Genomic DNA, 19994 nt, shown 5'->3' on the forward strand with positions numbered 1-19994 from the left:
TATGTGGGTTTGTCTCTGTGTCTTCTATTCTCTACCATTGGTCTATATATCTGTTTTGGTGCCAATGCCATGCCATTTTTGTTACAATTGCTCTGTAATATAGTTTAAGATCTGTTATTGTGCTGCCTTCTGCTTCACTCTTCTCACTAAGGATTGCTTTAACTGTTCTGGGTCTCTTATTTTTCCAAATCAATTTCATGATTGCTTTTTCTGTTTCTGTGAATAATAGCATTGGACTTTTAATAGGAATTGCATTAAATCTGTTTAACACTTCTAGTAGTGTGGCCATTTTAACAATGTTAATTCTGCCTATCCAAAAACATGGGAGATCTTTCCATCTTCTAAAATCTTTTTCAACTTCTTTCTTTAGTGTCCTATAATTTTAATTGTAAATGTCTTTCAGCTCTTTAGTGAGATTGAATCCCAGGTATTTTTTTAAGCTATTGTGAATTTCATAATTTCTCTTTCAGTGTATTCATCACTGATGTATAGGAACGCATTTGATTTATGAATGTTAATTTTATATCCTGCTACTTAGCTGAATTCATTTATTATTCTAGGTGTTTTCTGGTGGAATTTTTGGAGTCTTCTAAATATAGAATCATCTTATCTGCAAATACTGTTAGTTTGAGTTCTTTTCCTATTTGTATCCCTTTATAAATTCAAACTTTTTAAAATAATTTTATTTATGAAAAGTTCATAAAATACTGCAAAAATATTTCCATATACCCTTTATCTAGCTTCCTAATGTTAATATTTTATTTCAGTACTGATCCAATCCTATCACCTACTTACTTACTTAATTCAAATTTTGTCAGAATGAATTTTATCCTGCCAATGCCCTTTCTCCCTTCCAGGATCCAATCCAGGATCTCATGTTGCATTTAGCTGACATATTTCCTTAGTGTCTTTGTCTTTCTTGGCACTTTTGAAGACGACTGGACAGTTATTTTGTAGATTGTTCCACAGTTTAGACTTGCCTGATGTTTCCTCATAATTACATACAATTTTTTTTTCCAGGGCAAGAATACCACAATAGTGATGTCTTGCTTCTTAGTGTAGCTTATCAAGAGGCTCATGACAGCAATGTGTCCATTACTGGTGATAACTTTACACACTTGCATCTGCAAGTTTTCTCCACTAGAAAGCTACTTTTCTTTCTTTTTATAATTAATTAATAAGTTTCTTGTGGAAAAAATCTCTGAGCTTATATAAATATCCTGTTGCTCGTCATATTTTCCTATGTTATTTTCAGTATTCATTGGTGATGTTTTCCTGAAACAATTACCACTATTGGGATTTTCTATTTCTGTCATTCCTGAAATTGCACTATAAAGGTGCACAAATTTCTTCCACATTTATTTACTTTATTCAGTTACATAACTATAGAATCATAGATGTTTGTTTTATCCTATTGGTTAAACTGCCTTGCTATCATTTTTATTTTGCTTCGCAAATTGTCTCATATTAAAATTTTCTGTGAAGACTGATTGGTAGTTCTAATTTTGTGCCTTTGTTCTCATTTAGATACATGGGTACTCTTAGTCATAGAAAGTATTGGCTCAGCAGATTTCCAAGATACAGCCCTCCTAGCAATTGAAAATTATACTACTGTGTTCATCTCCATAACCTGTCCTTTATGGATGGAACTTGGAACACCACCTCTATAATTTTCCTCTGCTGTCATTTTACTATGAAACCTTAGGCAGATCACTTAAACCCTGATGTCTGAGTTAAAATAATATCTTACAAACATGAAGCATTATTAATCATTACAAAGTAAGACAATAACTTGGGAACTTGAGTAAATAAATCTTAGGATTCTCATGCTTAGTAGGTTTTCTATTTCCTTACTGTGTCATAGTGACTTAACATTAAAAATTTTTTATTCCCTTTATTTTATAGATGCATATCTTTTATTTGAGTCTCCATCAAGATTATATACTATAGATTTGAATACCCATGTTCTAAGCAATCTTTCACAAAAGGAGAACATAGTTACATTAGTAGAATTTCTCCTGGCTTGAAGTCAGGATGTACAGTATAGCATTGTCTTTGTGTCTTCTGTTTCATTTCAAATTATGTATCAGTATTTATGTCAAATAAAAAAGTTACTCTACTTATCTTAATTTTTTGATTTGCTTAGAATCTTCTCATTTTGTAAAGTGCATAATTATGGAATTGATTATCCTTGCCCTCCACCTTTGATATCCTCTTGTGTTTTTGTTGTTGTTGTTGTTGTTTTGTTCCTTTTAGAATATGATAATAGAGTGTTTTTGGTTTTGTGTTTTGTTTTGGATACCAGGGAGTGAACCCAGAGCTGCTTAACAACTGAGCCATGTCCCCAGCCCTTTATAACATTTTTATTTAGAGACAGGATCTTGCTGAGTTGCTTAGGGCCTAACTAAGTTGCAGAGGTCGGTAATCCTTCTGCCTCAGCCTCCCAAGCTACTGGAATTACAAGCGTGTGCAGGAGAGTATATTTTGACATATTATACATACATGGAATATAACTTAGGATCCCATTCTTCAAGTTGTACATGATATGGAGTTTCAGTTGACTGATAACCTCTTTTTGATCGTGATCACTGTAAAATGTTACAAATGATGTAATATCCTTTCTTTGCTGGATTTACCAAAGAAGGACCTTAAGGAACTTTACAAATAGAAAGTATCAGAAATTAAAGTGACTTACCAAATTTTCCAAATTTAATGACAAAACCATAGCTGTAAACCATAAAGTGTCTGATGTTTTGAGTAACTCTCTGCCTCACACTGTTTTTGTCAAGATACAAATAAATTGGTGTTTGGAGGAATTTACCAACTCTCTTCAAGGTGATTTGTTGAGGCAGTTTATGCTGAAACCAAATGGAGATTCCAGTATCTTTATTACTGCTTTAACATTTCTGATCCTTTCTAAGAAGTACCACGAAACTTTTAAGTTAAGATCATCTTCATTTATCTAAATATAATATTAAGCCAACATAAGAATACATGCTTATGACTTAGTTACTCCCCATATCTCCTGCATGGTATTTACTTCCCAGGCTGAGCTGGGGATGTACCTCAGTGGCAGAATTCTTGCCTAGCATGCACAATGCCCAGAGTTCATTTCCCAGCACTAGGGCAGGGGCCAAAATTTAAATGCCCCAGTAATGCAGCTTTCAAATGCTTAATATAAACAGAGAAATTGTGATTCATGAAGTTTACTCAGTGTAAGAATCATAAGGCTATATGATTCAAAGTATAATTGTGTTCTCAATTAATTCAGGAAAGTTTCCTTCAGAAATGGTAGAGGCAGATAAAGTTATCAATCCTGGACCCTACATTTTAATACATTTCAAAACATTTGAGTATATTTTAACATTTATTTTGGAAAACTTTAGAAGTAATACACTTACAGGCTACAAGGTTCTGGGCACAGTGATGCATTCCTATAATCCAAGCAGCTCAGGAAACTGGGGCGGGAGGATCAGAAGTTCAAAGCTAACCTCAGCAACTTAGCAAGGCCCTAAGCAACTCAGGAGATCCTGCCTCTAAATAAAATATAAGAAAAGGGCTGAGGATGTGGCTTAATGGTTAAGTGCTGCTGTGTTTAATCCCCAGTACCAAAAGTAAATAAATAAATAAATACTACAAGATAATGTTATTAGTTCGCAAAAGGGGAACAAACATTTGTATACATACACACACAAAGAAATATGACATTGTACACTGATTATAAAGATCTCTATAAATCTATGCTTCCAGACTTAAATTGGAATTAATTTATGTTAAATACCAAATGTTGTGCTGAGCACAGTAGTATACACTTGTAATCCTAGCTACTCAGTAGAGTGAGGCAATGGGATCACAAGTTTGTACCAGCCTGGCCAATATAGCAAAAAAAACCATCTCAAAATAAAAAATAAATTAGAAGGGATGGAATGTAATTCAGTGTTATTGTACTTGCCTAGCATGCTCAAGGCCATGGGTTCAATTCCTAATAGTGCTTTAAAAAAAAAAATGGAGAACTAACTGTACCCCATCCTGTACCCCTACCAAATATATCATTATTTAATAATGACCTATAAAGCAGAACTCCATAATAGTGATGGTGGCAGCGGTAAAAATTTATGGAGGGCTTTCTTTGTACCAGGTTTTGTTGTACTTACTTTGCATTATATTGGCTCATTTGCTTTCATTGTCTAATGATATAGTATAATAATTATCCTCACTTCACAGATGATAACTTAAGTAACTTTCCCAAAATCATATCAAAACTGCCTTTATCACAGACTAAATATATTATAAAAGTATATTTCACTGGGTTCTTTTTGTCCTATAAAGATGAATTTAAAATCTGTACTTGCGGTCCAGTGAGAATTTGTTTTAAAATGTGAGAATTTCACAAAAGTTTCTGTTGTTTTTCTCTTCAAGCAAGAATTCTCACTAGACCATGAATATTTTTTAATTAATTCTTTCTTTTTAATGTATACTAAATCACCTCCCTTAATTACTCTAGTTCCCTTTTCAACAGACTGCCTATAATTACTTTAACCAGTTTCTAAGAGGGACTTGTTAATATGATTGAATATTTGTAACTGCTTTAATTATATCACTCTACAGTGTCCAGTTGATATGCTGTTTGCCTCTTTTTTTTTTTTTTTTGGTTCAGCTGCTTATGATTCTTCTCAAGTTTTTATGTTTTGCTAAACAGATGAAGAAATTAACCACTTATTTGCTTGCTCATATTCTCAGCTACAATAATTGAAAATAATGAGAGAAATATCAGATTGCGATATAACCTGTAGGGAAAAGGAGAAATGCCATCCTAATTATAACAGAACCCTATAGTAAAAAGTACATGCACATAGGTTTACTATTACACACACATACATGCAATTTTTCCTCTTTCATTTTAAGCTTTGCCTTCTCTGCTTAGGTTGAGGACTTGGTGTCCTATATCTAATTGCCATTACCTCTGATTGGAGGGGAGGCTCCCCTGGATGAATCCTTTGTCCATCCACTGGTCATTTTGTTGTTGTTATTGTTGTTCATTTTTCTTCCACTGGTACTTTTTGAAAATTTTTAGACCTAAGCAGCAATAGGTAACTTAGAAGTTCCTCATTCCAAGGTATAAAACTCTAAATTCCCCAAAATATAGCAAATCTCTCCTCTTTACTATTGAGGACAAATGTAATGTTCTACCTTCTGTCTACCATGACACATGTTAATAGAAATTAAATTCATGTTCCATTGTCCTAAGGAAATACGCAAAGGTCAACCAGGCAAGTGCCTTGAAAATATTATAGTGACTCTGTGTCTGAAAAGAACACCTTTAAGAAGGTGTTCTTGTGACTGTTTTCAATGTTTCATAGATTCTTGTATCTAACTTTGAATAGGAACTTTGGCTTTACATTATTTTCCTTTATATCAAGTCTTTTTGAAGTACTGAGTTTCTAGCCTATGTTTTCTTTCACATGTATGATAATAAAAGTGAATTTAATTTCAAAATGGGCTTTTTCAATTGTTATAAAGATGCTATCCAAAAAAACTACGATCAACTGCATAAATAGAGGAAGGGGAAAATATGAATTAGAGTGGTATAACTTCCTCCATTTAGAGAGCCTTCTGAAATTTGCAAAATAGATCTTTTAAAGTTTATTGGCAGGGTTTTTTTTAGTCTAAATTTCAAAACAGTACTTTGACATTCTTATTCACAACATCTAATAAATTTAAAATATTACATTTCACATAGCCAATATTATATTTTTCTGTACTCTATAATTATAGAGATGCATAAGATATATGTATGTGCACATGTATGTACACATATCAGAGTCGGAGAAGAGGAAAGTAAAGGACACAGAAACAGTTTTCCAGCCCTGGGTTTGGTCCCCAGCAGCACCAAAACAACAACAACAACAAAAAAAGATGGGTAAATTTTAAAAAAAGCCTTTTAATGGAGGATACTATAAGATAGGTCTATGTCTCATTAACAAATGCTTCCCATGTATAGCAGATTGAGAAGCACAGAAATATTTGATGATGCCAGGAAGTGGAACTGCTGTGGAGCAGGGCTCAGGTAACCTTTTAGGAATATTTACCTATGTGTGCACTAAGCATAGGTCCAGTGGATTGGCAGTGTATTGAAGCATGTCAGTTTTAGAATTGCAGAGTCAAATGCAGTTAGCAGTGAAAATAGTCCTAAGGTAATATCAAATTTAACAAAAGAAGTACTTAGTCAAATCCTTAATCCAATACTTGCAAGAAATGTTTTGATACAGCAAATGACAGGTAATCTCAGTATTACTCTTAGTAAAATTCTTTGAAATTTTTAAGTGTTTATAATTAAACCAAATGAAAACAAAGGTTAGTGTAGCATAACAGGCTTTAGAAAGCTTCTTCAAATCATTCTGCTAAAAAGACAGGTAGATTATCAGTCAATAACATGTCTATCATGACATGTTTCAAAGAATATCAATAGTGTGAACATACATTTGGAGGTTTTGTGTCACCTAAGATATCCTGGAAACTTTTCAATACCTGTAGCATCACTATTAAGATGACTTTGGCACAGTGCTTGGCATATAGTAGATATCAGTATCAGAATGAAATAAATATTTTACTTTTTCCTTTCTAGTTTTTTCATAAGAAAAATTTGGAAAAGGTAGATTTATTCTATGTATATAGATTCCCACTTACTTTAAGATTTTCTACCAAATCTGAATTGTCTACCAATAAATGTAGTCTCGGTTATAAATATTTGTGTAGTGTTATCAAAATCATAAAGAGCAGAGTATACTCTAATCTGGCTGCTCTCCTGGCCAGATTTCCAGAAGCTAGGATCTTGCCATAAAAACCTGATGACGTTTTATTAATGGGTATTTAAAAGCAAATAGTTTTAAGAAATGAGCTTACTCTTGAATGATTTACTCTTACAATGATTCACACAGTGGTAGAGAAAAGTAATCCTGGATAGTCAAAGCTACAGTTTAACTCCAAAGGATAATGACCAGAACACCCCCTAAAACAAAGCACCATTCCCCACTAGGGAAGCAGCACTGAGCTGGTGTATTTAGCATGTCCAAAACTAACACAAATGTGTGTATTTTGCAGTATTAAACACCTTTACTTACTCTTGTGGATTTACAAGCAATCTCCCTTCAAGGACTATAATATAATTTGGGAGGCTATTTTCTCGTGGGTGACTTTACCTGTAAGCTTTTGTATGACAATTCGATGATGGTTTATTGATGATATGATGCTATTATGAAGGATCATTCTCCCCGAAGCTCCTCTTCTGCATACCCACATAACAACCCTTTTCCCGGTTGGGGCTGTAGGAAATGAGTAATGCTTAACCCATTTGTGTGATCAATTCACTTAAGCAGCTACTGTGAAATGTTAATCACAACTTTAATTTGTACTGCATTAGCATTTTGATTAACTTGTAGGCTTGCTAGCACACTTGAAGCGCTTTTACTCATAGTTACAGCTCGGAAATGACTTTTTGATTAATTAAGTTTGTTAGACAGCAGCTGAGCTTCCTGAATGCTAACCTTCTGGGGGTAAAAGTTCAGGAGAAAGTTACTATGAACAACTGTTGCTATTGGAAAAAATTCTTATAAATGTACTTAAAGCATTTTAATTATTGACAAAATATTGTATCATTACTTGTAACTGACCTGAACCTTTAAAAGAGTGTGCCTTTCTGTCAAGAAAGATTTTTTTAGGTCTTCCCAACACTGTAAAACTTTGGGGAGCTCTTGAGGTAAATAATGCATTTGTTAGCAGATGTCTGACAACTAATGTTTTAACAAGCTGCCTAGGATAAATTTCCATAGTTATGTTATTGTTTTGTAATGAACTTTTGAGAATAGTTTTAGGAAAGTGGCAAAAATATAGAGTTCCCGTATACCTTGAACCTGCTTTTCCTCTAGTGTTAATAGCATATATACATTAATAAGCTATTTTTGCTATCAACAAAAGTGCATATTCATACATAACTCTCTAATTTTATTTCATATCTTTTCTGTACTCAAAAATTTCATTTAGAATACCACATTACTTAACTGTACTCTTCATGTCTCCTTAGACTCCTCTTATCTTGGCTGTGACAGTTTCTCATACTTTGTTGTTGTTCCATTAATAACCACTTGATTTTTATAAATCAATGCAATTTTCTTCTCATTCTGGACTAACTAAATCTTTGTTTTAAATCTGATAACAGTATATTATCTTCATATCATTTAACCTGAATAGAATTAGCAACATCACCAGCCATTTTAACATTCATCATGATATGATTTTCCTGTGCTGTTGCAGTGCCTGTACAATCACTGATGACATCAAGATGACTCCAAGAGATACAGTGGGTAGGGTCCCTGGAGGAGGAGGGAGGATCAAGAGAAGAGGAAAAGAGGGTACAAGTCTATAGAATGTGCCGACTATGTAGAAAAAGTCTGGAACATTATCTGTCCAGCTCCTCTCATGCATCCTACAGCCAGAATCTTGACAACACTGAGGGTTAAACTGACAGATTTCTTAAATTGAATTTTAGATTTTAGGAGAAATTTTTAATAATAAATCTTAGAGCCAGATCTATTAATATACCTTTTTATGATATCATTTTTCTTCTAATGATATCATTTTTTCTTTTAATAGCCTAGGTCAGTGACTCAGTTATCTTACAAAGAAGCTGACTTAATTTGATCACAGTACTCAATTTTCCTATTCTACCCTTGAATTATTTAACTTCAGAATTCAAGCGTGTCCAAAAGGTAAATGCCTAAAGATCAAATATTCAGATGTAGTTATAACCAATGGTAGATTAAAATTAATTTTTAAATTTTATGTGTTTAAAACTTATGTTAACATAAGTTTTAAATTCACTCACAGAGATAATAATTAAATAAATACATAATTTTATCTGCAGTTTGTATTTTCAGCTATGTAAACAAAAGAGAATCAGATGTAAGCCATCTCAAATCCTTTTTGAAACAAGACAGAGTGCAAGTCAGCAGAAGTAATGAGTTATTGTGCAGTAGATCTGAGAGCAGTCCTTAACTCCATCCCATTATTTTTTTACCAGAGGGTTGACATAGTGAGTTTCAGTTTCCCTGTCTGTGGAAAGCAGGTAATACTGATGCCTGCCTCATAGTTGGTATTGTTAAGGATTAAACTATAGCCATTTGTGAAAGTGTTTTATACTATATATTACTGTACAAATATTTTCATTATATATACATACTGTCTACACAGTCTGGACTTTATATAATTCACCATTTGAATCTTTTCACAGTAATTGCATGAGATTCATAATACTTGATATAAAATAGAGATATTGTCAAACTTAAAGTATTAGCTGTTTAAAGTATAATTGGCAATTGTTAAGATCAAGATTGATGAGCTTAGGGAATTCTTGAAATGGATTCAAAATAAATGTTGAGGACATAAAATGTATCCAAGTCAAAAAACACACCTTGACTTTAGGAGCCTCACACCCAAAATATATTTCCTTCTAGAGATTGTTCATTTTCTAAGTTCTCACTGTTTTAAGCTTTTTCTTCTTGTTTGTTTTTGCCATTGCTGTTTTGTTTTGCTTTACCCTTGTATATAACCAAGTACTTCAGAAGCTCTTGTACTTCCCATATGGGGAGGAGTTCTAGCAAGAGTATACTGTCTCTTTTTATTTTTTGCCTCCTTCTTTCACCTTATTCTTCTTTCTCTCTTCCCTTCTCTTGTTCTCTTGCTGAAACAGAGACAGATACACACACCATCTTCATTTTACCTTTCTCTCTGAAACTCTTGAGTTGACTGATTCTTCTTACTCCCCACAGTAAGAATAGACCTCCCTGGGTCTCTCCAACCACTTCCTTCTCAGATTCCTGCTTCTTCCATCTATGTTGTTTTTAATTTTCATTGTACATAAGATTTGTTTTCAAGTGTCTTCCAATCTCTAGATCTCTTTCCCCACCTTCCTTAAGCACCAGTTAATAGCCTTCAGCTCTCCATCTTCGGTTCCATCATAGTAGCTTAAACAAATAACCTTATGTATATCATAATGATATACATCCCAAACTCCTTTACTCTTATTGCTGTTATATCCAAACCACTTAAACCTCCACCTTTGTGATATCATCTTCCAAGTCACCTCTTTGGCTGCAGCATTTTTATCAATCAACTTGACTAAACATTTCTGATACTATGACCTGGGATCTCTTCTCTCCTTCCTGATCCCTCAGTTTATTCCTCAGTCCCATATAACCTCACTTGCCACCTAAATAGCATCAGTCCCAGAGTTAGCCATTTTAACAATAATGCCAAGATTCCCTAAAAGATCTTACCTCTCTGGGTAACACCTGAATTCTCTGCTTTCACACCCAAATTATTCATTATTGTAAACAACCACAGGGCACTGCTAAATTTTGCTACTACAGAGTCTTGAAACTCACAGCTCTAGTTTTGTTTTGTTGTTTTCCACATCTTTCATTCTACCAGTAATTATTCCCAACATTTTTCTTTCTCACAGAGGAAGATATCACCTCCAATTTACAGAGATTACTGAAACCCTCTGGCATCAGTATCATCAGTTTCTGGACCTCAGAAACCCTCATCTTCTGAACTCAGGAGGGTTTTTTTCTCCATACAGCTAATTTTGTATTTACTATATTCTACCCCTGACCTTAAGGATATTATAGCCCACCTAAAATGATAGAAAGCAAACTTCATAAAAACAAATAATTATATAGTATGAGTGTATTGGTATTTAATCACTGAAAGAGTAAAGCTTGGACAGAAGACAAACCTTAAAAAGTACCTAATCCAATTATATTTTTCATATGAGGAAAATAAATACCAGGAGTTAAGGGATTTGCCCAGGGTTTCACAGTAAAATTAGAGGCACGGAACTTGAAACTGTCATTCTAAGTCTCTTTGAAGTGTACCACACACCACCTTCAAATCAATGTCAGATATTTATGAATTATACTATTGTTTACACTTTATCCAAACTTTAAAAAGTTGGCCTTCCATTTTCTTCAATTCCATATCTGCAGATTCAATCGATGGTACATTAAAAATGTAAAGGAAAGAAATTGTATCTGTACTGAATATGTACAGCATATTTTTCTCATCATATTTCCTAAACAATTCAGTATAACATCTAATTGCATAATGTTTACATTTTATTTGAAATTGTAAGTAATCTAGAGAGAATTTAAAGCATACAAGAAGACACATTCAAATTCTCTACTTTAAATAAGAGATTGACCATCTATGAATTTTGGTATCTGCCAGGGTCCTACAACCAATCCCTCATATATACTAAGGGATGACCAACTATATTTACTTTAAATATACTGTGTTGTTAGGAAAACTTCTCAAAGTTTCATTGTTACAGCTATACCCATTTCTCATAAAATCTATAATTCTAGTTTATAACCCCATTTAAATTCTACACACCTTCCACATTACCCAGAATGTTGTTAAAGTAAATCCTTTGGATTGAATTTTAATCCCACTTACCAGAATTATGCAGGCTTAGACATGTTTCTTTACCTCTTTTAGCCACAATTTCTCCATCTGTGAAATAGGCTTAAATTCAGTATCTTACATAAAACATTTTACAGAATTTTTGGCAAATAGTAGACACTTAACAAATGTCTGTTCTTGGCCTTGAGAGTCCTTAGATATCATCCTCCATTATTATTTTCTGTCTTTCAAGATCTCCTGGTAACCTCAATTCTACTATCTCTATCTCTGCCACAGACAGGGTTGCTCATATAACTCTTTGACAGGATTTCAGAGTCCAGAGCTCCAGTCTGTACTTTCTCCACAGCTCATTTTCACCTGAACTTCTTACCTGGCTTCATTGTAGCAACCCAGTTAAAATGTGTTCAAGACCAAACTCATCACCTCCTTTTCAACCCACCCCTCATCAGCAAATGACAATAACTCCACTGTTTCTAGTAATAATGATTAGGGTTTTCTTTGTTACACTGTAATTTTATAAATGCATAGTGTACTAGAAATCACATTTCCACTCTGCCATGACTGGGTATGAGAAATTGTTTTGAATCAGCAATCAATTGAAATCGGTTCCAATGTGGTAGAAGGTCTTATGCAGTCAGCCCCCATGTATTTTCCCCCTGTACTCAGAATTATTCTTTGTCTGATAGATAGTGTGCCAAGGAGAAAGTAGATAAGAGGTGAAAGGGGATTCAGTATTTACTAATGTTAATGTAAAGTTGCTAAAAAATGTCCAGGGTTATTTCTCAATGTACTGAAGCAGCCTTTTGTTGTTAAGCATTGCATCTCTGTAAAGGACTTCAAGGTAACATGGAAACTAAGCCATATTCTTCAGCTGTAGCCAAAGCCAGACTCTAGAGAGGAGCATATACCTATTAGACCTTATCTGCCAGACAGACTACTATAAAGATAAGGAGATAGAGTCAGTCCTTCCTAGGCTCAGTCATATAAAGGTACATACTACCAGGATCCCCCAGCTTGTTTACCTAGACCATCCCCCCCATCCTTAGTTCCTATTAGTTACGCACTTCTGAAGAGTAAAATGAACTTGCCCACTGAATTGAGAAGGCCCACCTTCCAGTTTTACCTAAGTTGCAGGATCGAATTTTGACCTTCTCTCCTGGCTTTCTTGTAACTGCACACCTCTTTTGATGGACCTGTATTTTCTATCCCATGCATCTCCTTTGCCCATCAACTACTGCCCAGTGTAGAAATCAACACCAAAAAGACCAAAGAAAATTTCTGTTAGAAAGAATGGTTGATTTAGGATGTCTTCATCTTATCATAGAGGAACTTTAAAATAGGCATTTGTCTATTAGTATCCACTCTGTAGCATAGTATATTAGGTACTAATATAGTAAGTAGAACATTTCATTTTACCCTCATAGATCACCTAAAAGGAAATATGATACCTTTTTTTTGAGGGGGGGGATTGTTGTTTGAGAACTCAGGTTTATTATTCCGGCATACCCAGATGAGCTTAGTGCTCTGAAATTCTGGGCCCCGAGCTGAGGTTACGTGGAACTTTTGTAGGAAATTTGATATCATTTCTTTTAACCATTACAATATTGGTGAGTTCGAATTACTGACCTGTGTGACCAAAGATCATGCACAGGAATTCTTCAGTAAGTAGTACACAGATGCAGAATGAATGCAGTGAAATACCTCCAAGCGACATCACAAAGTGACCTTCACCACAGGCAGCAGTTTCTCAAAATAACTGTAAGCTTACATTTCTAAGAGCTATATTTAAAAAAAAAAAAACTAGCATAAAGATGCTACAATTTACACAAGTACTTAAACTACACTCTTACAGGGACCAGTAATTAAGTAACACTCTTACATAAAAGACCAAAACTGTAAAAGTAATATTTCTTCTTCATTTCCCCCTCTGATGCCTGTCTGTATCATATAAGGCATCAACCTTTATAAAGCTGGATATTTAAGGTCTTCCTGTTCAGAAGTCAAGACCATCTTTAGTTTTGTTGCTTTTAGGCATGACATAACAAACTGGACCAGGCAGTTTAAAATGTAAAGAGTGAGTATTAGGCCTAAGAGTGTCATAGCAAGGGGTCTTGCCAGGGGCAAGAGGCAGGCTTCCTGGCCAGGTTCACTTCTTGACTTTTTCAAGTTTCCATTGACATGGCAACTCCAGGTCACCTTCACCCATGCTGACCCGTTCCAATTGGATTCCAGATTTTATGGTTAGAAGGAACTTTTTTTATCTCCCAAAGTTTCAGGATCTGGTCTCCAGCAGTTAACAGATAGTTTGCTAAAGAATGTGACATTCTGTCCACTTAGGCCAGGCAGGGCTGCAAGTATCTTGCTTCTTGGAAAAGAAAGCATGTGGAGGTGAAATATGATACCCTTCTATTAGTGAGAAGCTTAGGTTCAGTAGGGTAAAGTGATCTTCCTGAGTTATAAATGGGACAGAATTAGGATTCAAATCTGTTTGTGTGTGACATCAAAACTTGTGTTTTATCTTCTGTTTTGTACAGTAACTTAGGCAGAATTTATTATAATTCTTATACTTTTTTAACCTATATTCTTTTGTTTGTTAGTTTGTTACTGAGGATTGAACCCAGGGGTGCTTAACCACTGAGCCATATGCTCAGCCCTTTTTATTTTTTAAGACAGGGTCTTGCCGAGATGCTTAGGACCTTAACTACATTACTGAGGCTGGCTTTGAACTTAAAATCCTCCTGCCTCAGCCTCCTGAGCCACTGGGATTATAAGTATGTACCATGGGCTTTCCAGTGTTCTTTAGTAGAACAGGTATTTTTTGAGTGTTCTTTGCTAGGGCTGGAGTTATAGAAAATAATTCCAGATTCTTGCTGTCAAGGAGCCTATAGTTCAAAGGACAGGTGTGTAAACAAAAAGTCATACTATAATAATGATGGCATTCCTCAAAAGCAGCAAAGGCATAGAGAAAGGACCAAATCCATCTGAAAGAATCAGTGAAGGGCTGGGGATGTGGCTCAAGCAGTAGCACGCTCGCCTGGCATGCGTGCAGCCCGGGTTCTATCCTCAGCACCACATTACAAACAAAAATGTTGTGTCCACTGAAAACTAAAAAAAATAAATAAATAAATGTTAAAAATGAGAGAGAGAGAGAGAGAGAGAGAGATAAGTGTCACAGTAATATGGATAGACAATAGGGAGGGGAGGGGAGGGGAGGGGATGGGAGGGCAGCAGAATACAACCGACACTAGGATTGCTGTATGTATACACATGGATGTATAACCAATGTGACCCTGCAATCTGTACACGTGGAAAAATGACAATTCATACCCTATTTGAGTCAAATGTATGATATGTCAAGATCATTGTATTGTCTTGAACAACTAATAAAAAAATAAAATAAGTTCTCTCTCTCTCTCTCTCTCTCTCTCTCTCTCTCTCTCTCTCTCTCTCTCTCTCTCTCTCTCTCTCTCTCAAAAAGAATCAGTGAAGTTTCATAATATCAGTAGCGTTTAAGCTAGACCCAAAGAATGAATAGGAATTTCTCAGGTGAACAAAAGGAATGATATTTGTTTTAAAAAATAAATCAATAAAAGCAAGGGAAATGTGAAAAAAATACCAGTAATTTTCTATTGTTCTATTCGAGGTGGAGGGATGGCCAGAGAGAAAAGTAAGGACCAGATAAATCAAGAACCAAATAGATAGTGGGGTATTGACCATCTGTAATGCAGAGAGACATGTTAGTTTTGTTCTCCTTACCAATTGATGGCATTGAAATTTTAGCAGAGGAATGACATGACCAGTTTTACCTCGTTAAAAATTCAGTATGAAAAAATATAAAGTACAAATTAAAGAAAAATTATGAGATTGAGAATAAAGGAAATTTATATAACATTCCAGAAGAGACAAGGAGGGTCAGTATCAAGTAGTAGGGAGGAGACAACAGGAGCACCAGGGCGGTTTGAGCAGAGAGAAAAGGGTAATAGCATTTGGTCCACCACACAAGCCTCAAAACCTTTTATCATCCCAGATTCTTGGTCTACCCACCTGCCTTTTCTGTAAACTAATAAAAGATAATAGTTTTTCAATTCGTGATATGGCCTTTCATTTACTTCACATGATAAGCACTTATTTTGCTTTTTTTTTCTTTTTTTACATTTTCACATCTGGATCATACAATGAAAAATTCTGGGAAGTCTCATAAATTTTATGCAATCTTTCAACTTTATCATCAAAACTTCAAAGTTAAAAGCATATGGTTCATTCATCCAGCTCTTCTAGTATGTGAATTTTTGGTCTGGAATTTATTTCCAGTCAAGTTGTAATGTAAAATCACACGTAAAATTGCCATAGTTACTCCACATTACAAGTTATGATATTGAATTAAGTATAATTATTCATTTTTATTTTCCTTTTCCCTTAGCAAGTCTCAAGAGTTACAAGTAGTGAACTACTTTTTTCTGTATGTAGCATACATTCATCATAACCTGCTTGTTTCCTATACTTCACAGAAAAAGTGCATTTTTCTTCTTTGTAAAGAAAAATATAAATGTATCTTCTCTGGATTTATAAATATGTACATTCATATGTGTACACACAATCATACATGCACATAAAGACACATATATTTATTATACCAACATTCAGGCTTTATGATGTATAACTAGCAGGTTAACAGGTACTAAAAATCATTTTGACCATCCTTTAACACGAATTAGGGTATGCAAAAACTTTGGTCTATTTCCCTGTAATGTATATAAAGAGATCATAGGTTAGTTTAACCAAATTTATTAAAATAGTTTACTTTTTGTACATTAGAATACACAGAATTGGAAAATTGCAACTTAGAAGGAGAATATGTCTCTATCAAAATTTTTAGAAGTACAGGAAATTAATTTTACTAGAACAGCTTAAAATCATTTCAAAATTAATAGATTTTTGTTCAAGATTTTATAAATACTTTGCTGTCAGTGAGATATTTACCATTAAAGTATCATTGTAATGCTTTGCTAGGTACATCCAAAAATAAGAGAGTGGAGTCTTAAAACTGTATGAAATAACTGCCTAAGATCATAATATTAACTTATGTGTCTTTAAGTCATCATTCTCCAGAATCTAATTTAATTGAAATGGCTTTGCCTGTGTAAACTTCTCCTTTGTTTAAATAAGATTTCACTGTTTAGTTTTGCCTTAAGCAAATGCAGCCTTTTGTTTGTCCATAAAACATTTGATTAAATGTATAGACTAATATGAATAGCTTTTCATCATTCCACATGTACCACTGGCAGTTGCCCCTTTGCCTAGCATGTGGTGTATTATTGTCATTGAGAACAAGACTCTATTCTTAACTTGCCCTTTGGGGAAAATGAGTTTTCGAAAGAAAACCTTCTCTCTCCTTACCATCATTGGTTTTCAAATTTAAAAGACTCTGTGAAGGGCCTGGGGTTGTAGCTTAGTGGTGGAGCACTTAACCTCGCATGCGTAAGGCATTGGGTTCAATTCTCAGCACTGTGTATAAATAAATAAATAAAATAAAGGTCCATCAACAACTAAAAAGAATTGTTTTAAAAAGAAGAAATGCAGCTCCTAGTATTCTTGATATAGTGAATTATTAATATTAAGTATTTGTTTTCAAAGTACAATGAGTTTTTACTCTTAAAATTAGCTTAGTGTTTGACTTTTTGTAGGATGTTACAGGAAATTCATTTTGCTCTCCCCATCCAACTATAGTTTATTTTGTTTTTATTTGTATGAATAGTAATTTAGTGATAAAATGATTGATTTTTTTTGTTTTTTGTTTTGTTTTGTTTTGTTAAAGCTAATGTAAGATTTCTAATGGGAGAGGGTAAATGATGCCTTGATGTTCTTGTAACATGTGCTTTTTGCCTATTCAGGCAATGTTGGATGTGGCTGCAAACCAAGGTTGGCTGGTGACTGCCCTGAATATCACCAACCTGGTTCAGATGTTGATCCAGGGTAGGTGGTTAAAAGATTCTTCTCTTCTTACACTACCAAACATAGAACAGCACCATCTTCACCTTTTCAGGTAATTGTCTTAATTTGCAATGTAATTGTTTTAAGTTTTTTCAATGGATTTTTTTTGGGGGGGTGGGGAGTGGGTATTTCTGGGAATCAAACCCAGGGCTTCATGCATGCTAGGTTGTACCATTGAGCTATACCTCCAGATCCCCCAAAATTCCCTTATTAAAATACATATAGACACTGGAATTTCATGTGGTACCTACAATATTGATTCTTTGGAGTAAAAATGCCCCTTTCCCAGAAGGAGACATGCCCTCAGTACCAAGATGAACCACAGTTCATTTTAACCTTCTCCTACCTAAATTGTTTGTCCTCCCTTTGCAATATTAAATATGTTTCTATTTTAACTGCATTTATTCCTTTACATTATCAGCTTTATTTAAGAAAACATTATTAAGGTGTTTTGTGATCTAAAACCAAAATAAATTGCCAGCTTCTGTTATGTAGAAGAGACTGAGGGATCTGAAATCCATTGTCAAAAGTAAACTATGGGGAGCTGGGGTTGTGGCTTAGTGGTAGCGCTCGCCTAGCACATGCAAGGCACTGGGTTTGAGCCTCAGAACCACATAAAAATAAATAAATAAAATAAAGATATGTGTCCTACCTACAACTAAAAGAAAATGTTTTTAAAAAATAGTAAATTATGGATCTGAAATGTCCAAAACTAGTTAGGTATAGTGGGAGTTCAAGATATAATCTGTACTGAGTTTATATTAGTATCAAATAATTTAACCCTTAGGTCTCACATACATGGCTGCAAATGTTTCAGCAAGGAAAAGAACAGTACAATATACAAGCAAGATTGACAGTGTTTAAATGAAAATGTCTCTTTCACACCAGTGTTTCACAGCAGTTGAGATACCTTGCAGCCAGAATGTTATTTCAAAGTTATGGAGATAACCAAAATAGTCTGGCTTGCCATCATGCACCCTATACCTCTTGTCAGTTGCATGTGGATCGAAGTTATTTAAGCCATTCAAGTACAGATGCCAATAAGAACCTCAGGAACACCTGGAGTCCCCTAAGAAAAATCCTAATTTGAATCAAGTGTACTGGGTGACAGGGTGACAGGTATGTTTGAGTCCCTGCCATAGGATGTCCCTGAAAACTAACAGACACATTCAGAGAATGAGCCATATCAGCAACAGGTGGCATGGAGAGAAGGTAGATACATCTACAACTTGTCAGAAGCCCTTCTGATAAGGTTCTGAAGGTTATGTGAGTTGGATTTAGCAGTATAGAAAGCATATTAAAGGTACAACCTCACATAGCATCTATGAGGGAATCTGCTTGAGGGTGTAGGAGATTTGGACTAATTTTCTTATCACCCTTAAAAATTCAATATTAATATAATTTCGACTATATTTTCTTCTTACTATAACTTTTAGGTGGTTCATGTTCCTGTGATCTGGCACAACTTAAAATTATCTCAAATATCTCCAAAGTGTACTTTAAATTCTGTGCTCCCCAAACTTAAAATGTAAAATTTTATTCAAGTAATTATATTAGACATTTGCACACATTCACCAAAAACATGTCAGGGTTTCACGTCAGCACTTTATCTCCATGGAAACATTGTTTCACATCAGTGCTTCCTAAAGAAAGACATCTATTGCATATGAACTCCTAAGTATTTACTGAGCCTGATACATGATTTACAGTTTACAGATTTCATACAATGATAGTGATACTGCCTTAGGTTGATATAAAGAATGTTAGCCAATATTTAAAACTTAATATAATGGCCTATAAAGAGTTATATCTTAATTTTTTAACAACTGTTAATATCATACACACCAGTGTTATCAGAAAATCTTACTTGTGCTTTGAAAGAGTTATTTTGTTGGTGTTGATATAATTTCTAAGGAAATGGAAACCAGTTATAAAGTGCTCACGTGCTAGGTGCCGAACCTCCATTGAGTGCCTTCCTGAACTGATTCATGCCTGTGGAGGGAAAGACCATATATTCAGCTCCATGGTCGAGAAGGAGCTACTGGCCACCAAAACAAAGCAGGTAAGGCCCCCTTACTCTGTGAAGTTGTACCAAGAGTTTTCTAACTTAGGGCATGGGTTTTGAAGTCAATCCAATCTGTGGTTTTTTTTTTTAATTGGTTGTTCACAACATTACAAAGCTCTTGACATCATATTTCATACATTAGAATCAAGTGGGTTATGAACTCCCATTTTTACCCCAAATACAGATTGTAGAATCACATCGGTTACACATCCACATTTTTACATAATGCCATATTAGTGACTGTTGTATTCTGCTACCTTTCCTATCCTCTACTGTCCCCCCTCCCCTCCCATCTTCTCTCTCTACCCCATCTACTGTAATTCATTTCCCTCCTTGTTTATTATCCCATTCCCCTCACAACCTCTTATATGTAATTTTGTATAACAATGAGGGTCTCCCTCCATTTCCATGCAATTTCCCTTTTTTCTCCCTTTCCCTCCCACCTCATGTCTCTGTTTAA

The 19994-nt window shown here is 34.6% G+C and overlaps 1 protein-coding gene across 4 annotated transcripts in view; it reads left to right on the top strand.

Annotated features, from left to right (window-relative positions):
• The window catches only part of Ascc3 (activating signal cointegrator 1 complex subunit 3), a 340007-nt gene that overhangs the window by 311511 nt on the left and 8502 nt on the right, over window positions 1-19994 (top strand). For 3 of the 4 annotated variants that reach the window (XM_078019561.1, XM_078019563.1, XM_078019564.1), the window contains 2 exons: window positions 17370-17521; window positions 19384-19531. In XM_078019561.1, coding sequence (XP_077875687.1) covers window positions 17370-17521; window positions 19384-19531 — 300 coding nt within the window. The remainder of the gene's footprint in view (window positions 1-17369; window positions 17522-19383; window positions 19532-19994) is intronic. The other variant, XM_078019562.1, reaches the window with a different exon arrangement.

This window comes from Ictidomys tridecemlineatus, chromosome 8 (assembly GCF_052094955.1).
Source record: "Ictidomys tridecemlineatus isolate mIctTri1 chromosome 8, mIctTri1.hap1, whole genome shotgun sequence".
Classification (NCBI taxonomy): Eukaryota; Metazoa; Chordata; class Mammalia; order Rodentia; family Sciuridae; genus Ictidomys; species Ictidomys tridecemlineatus.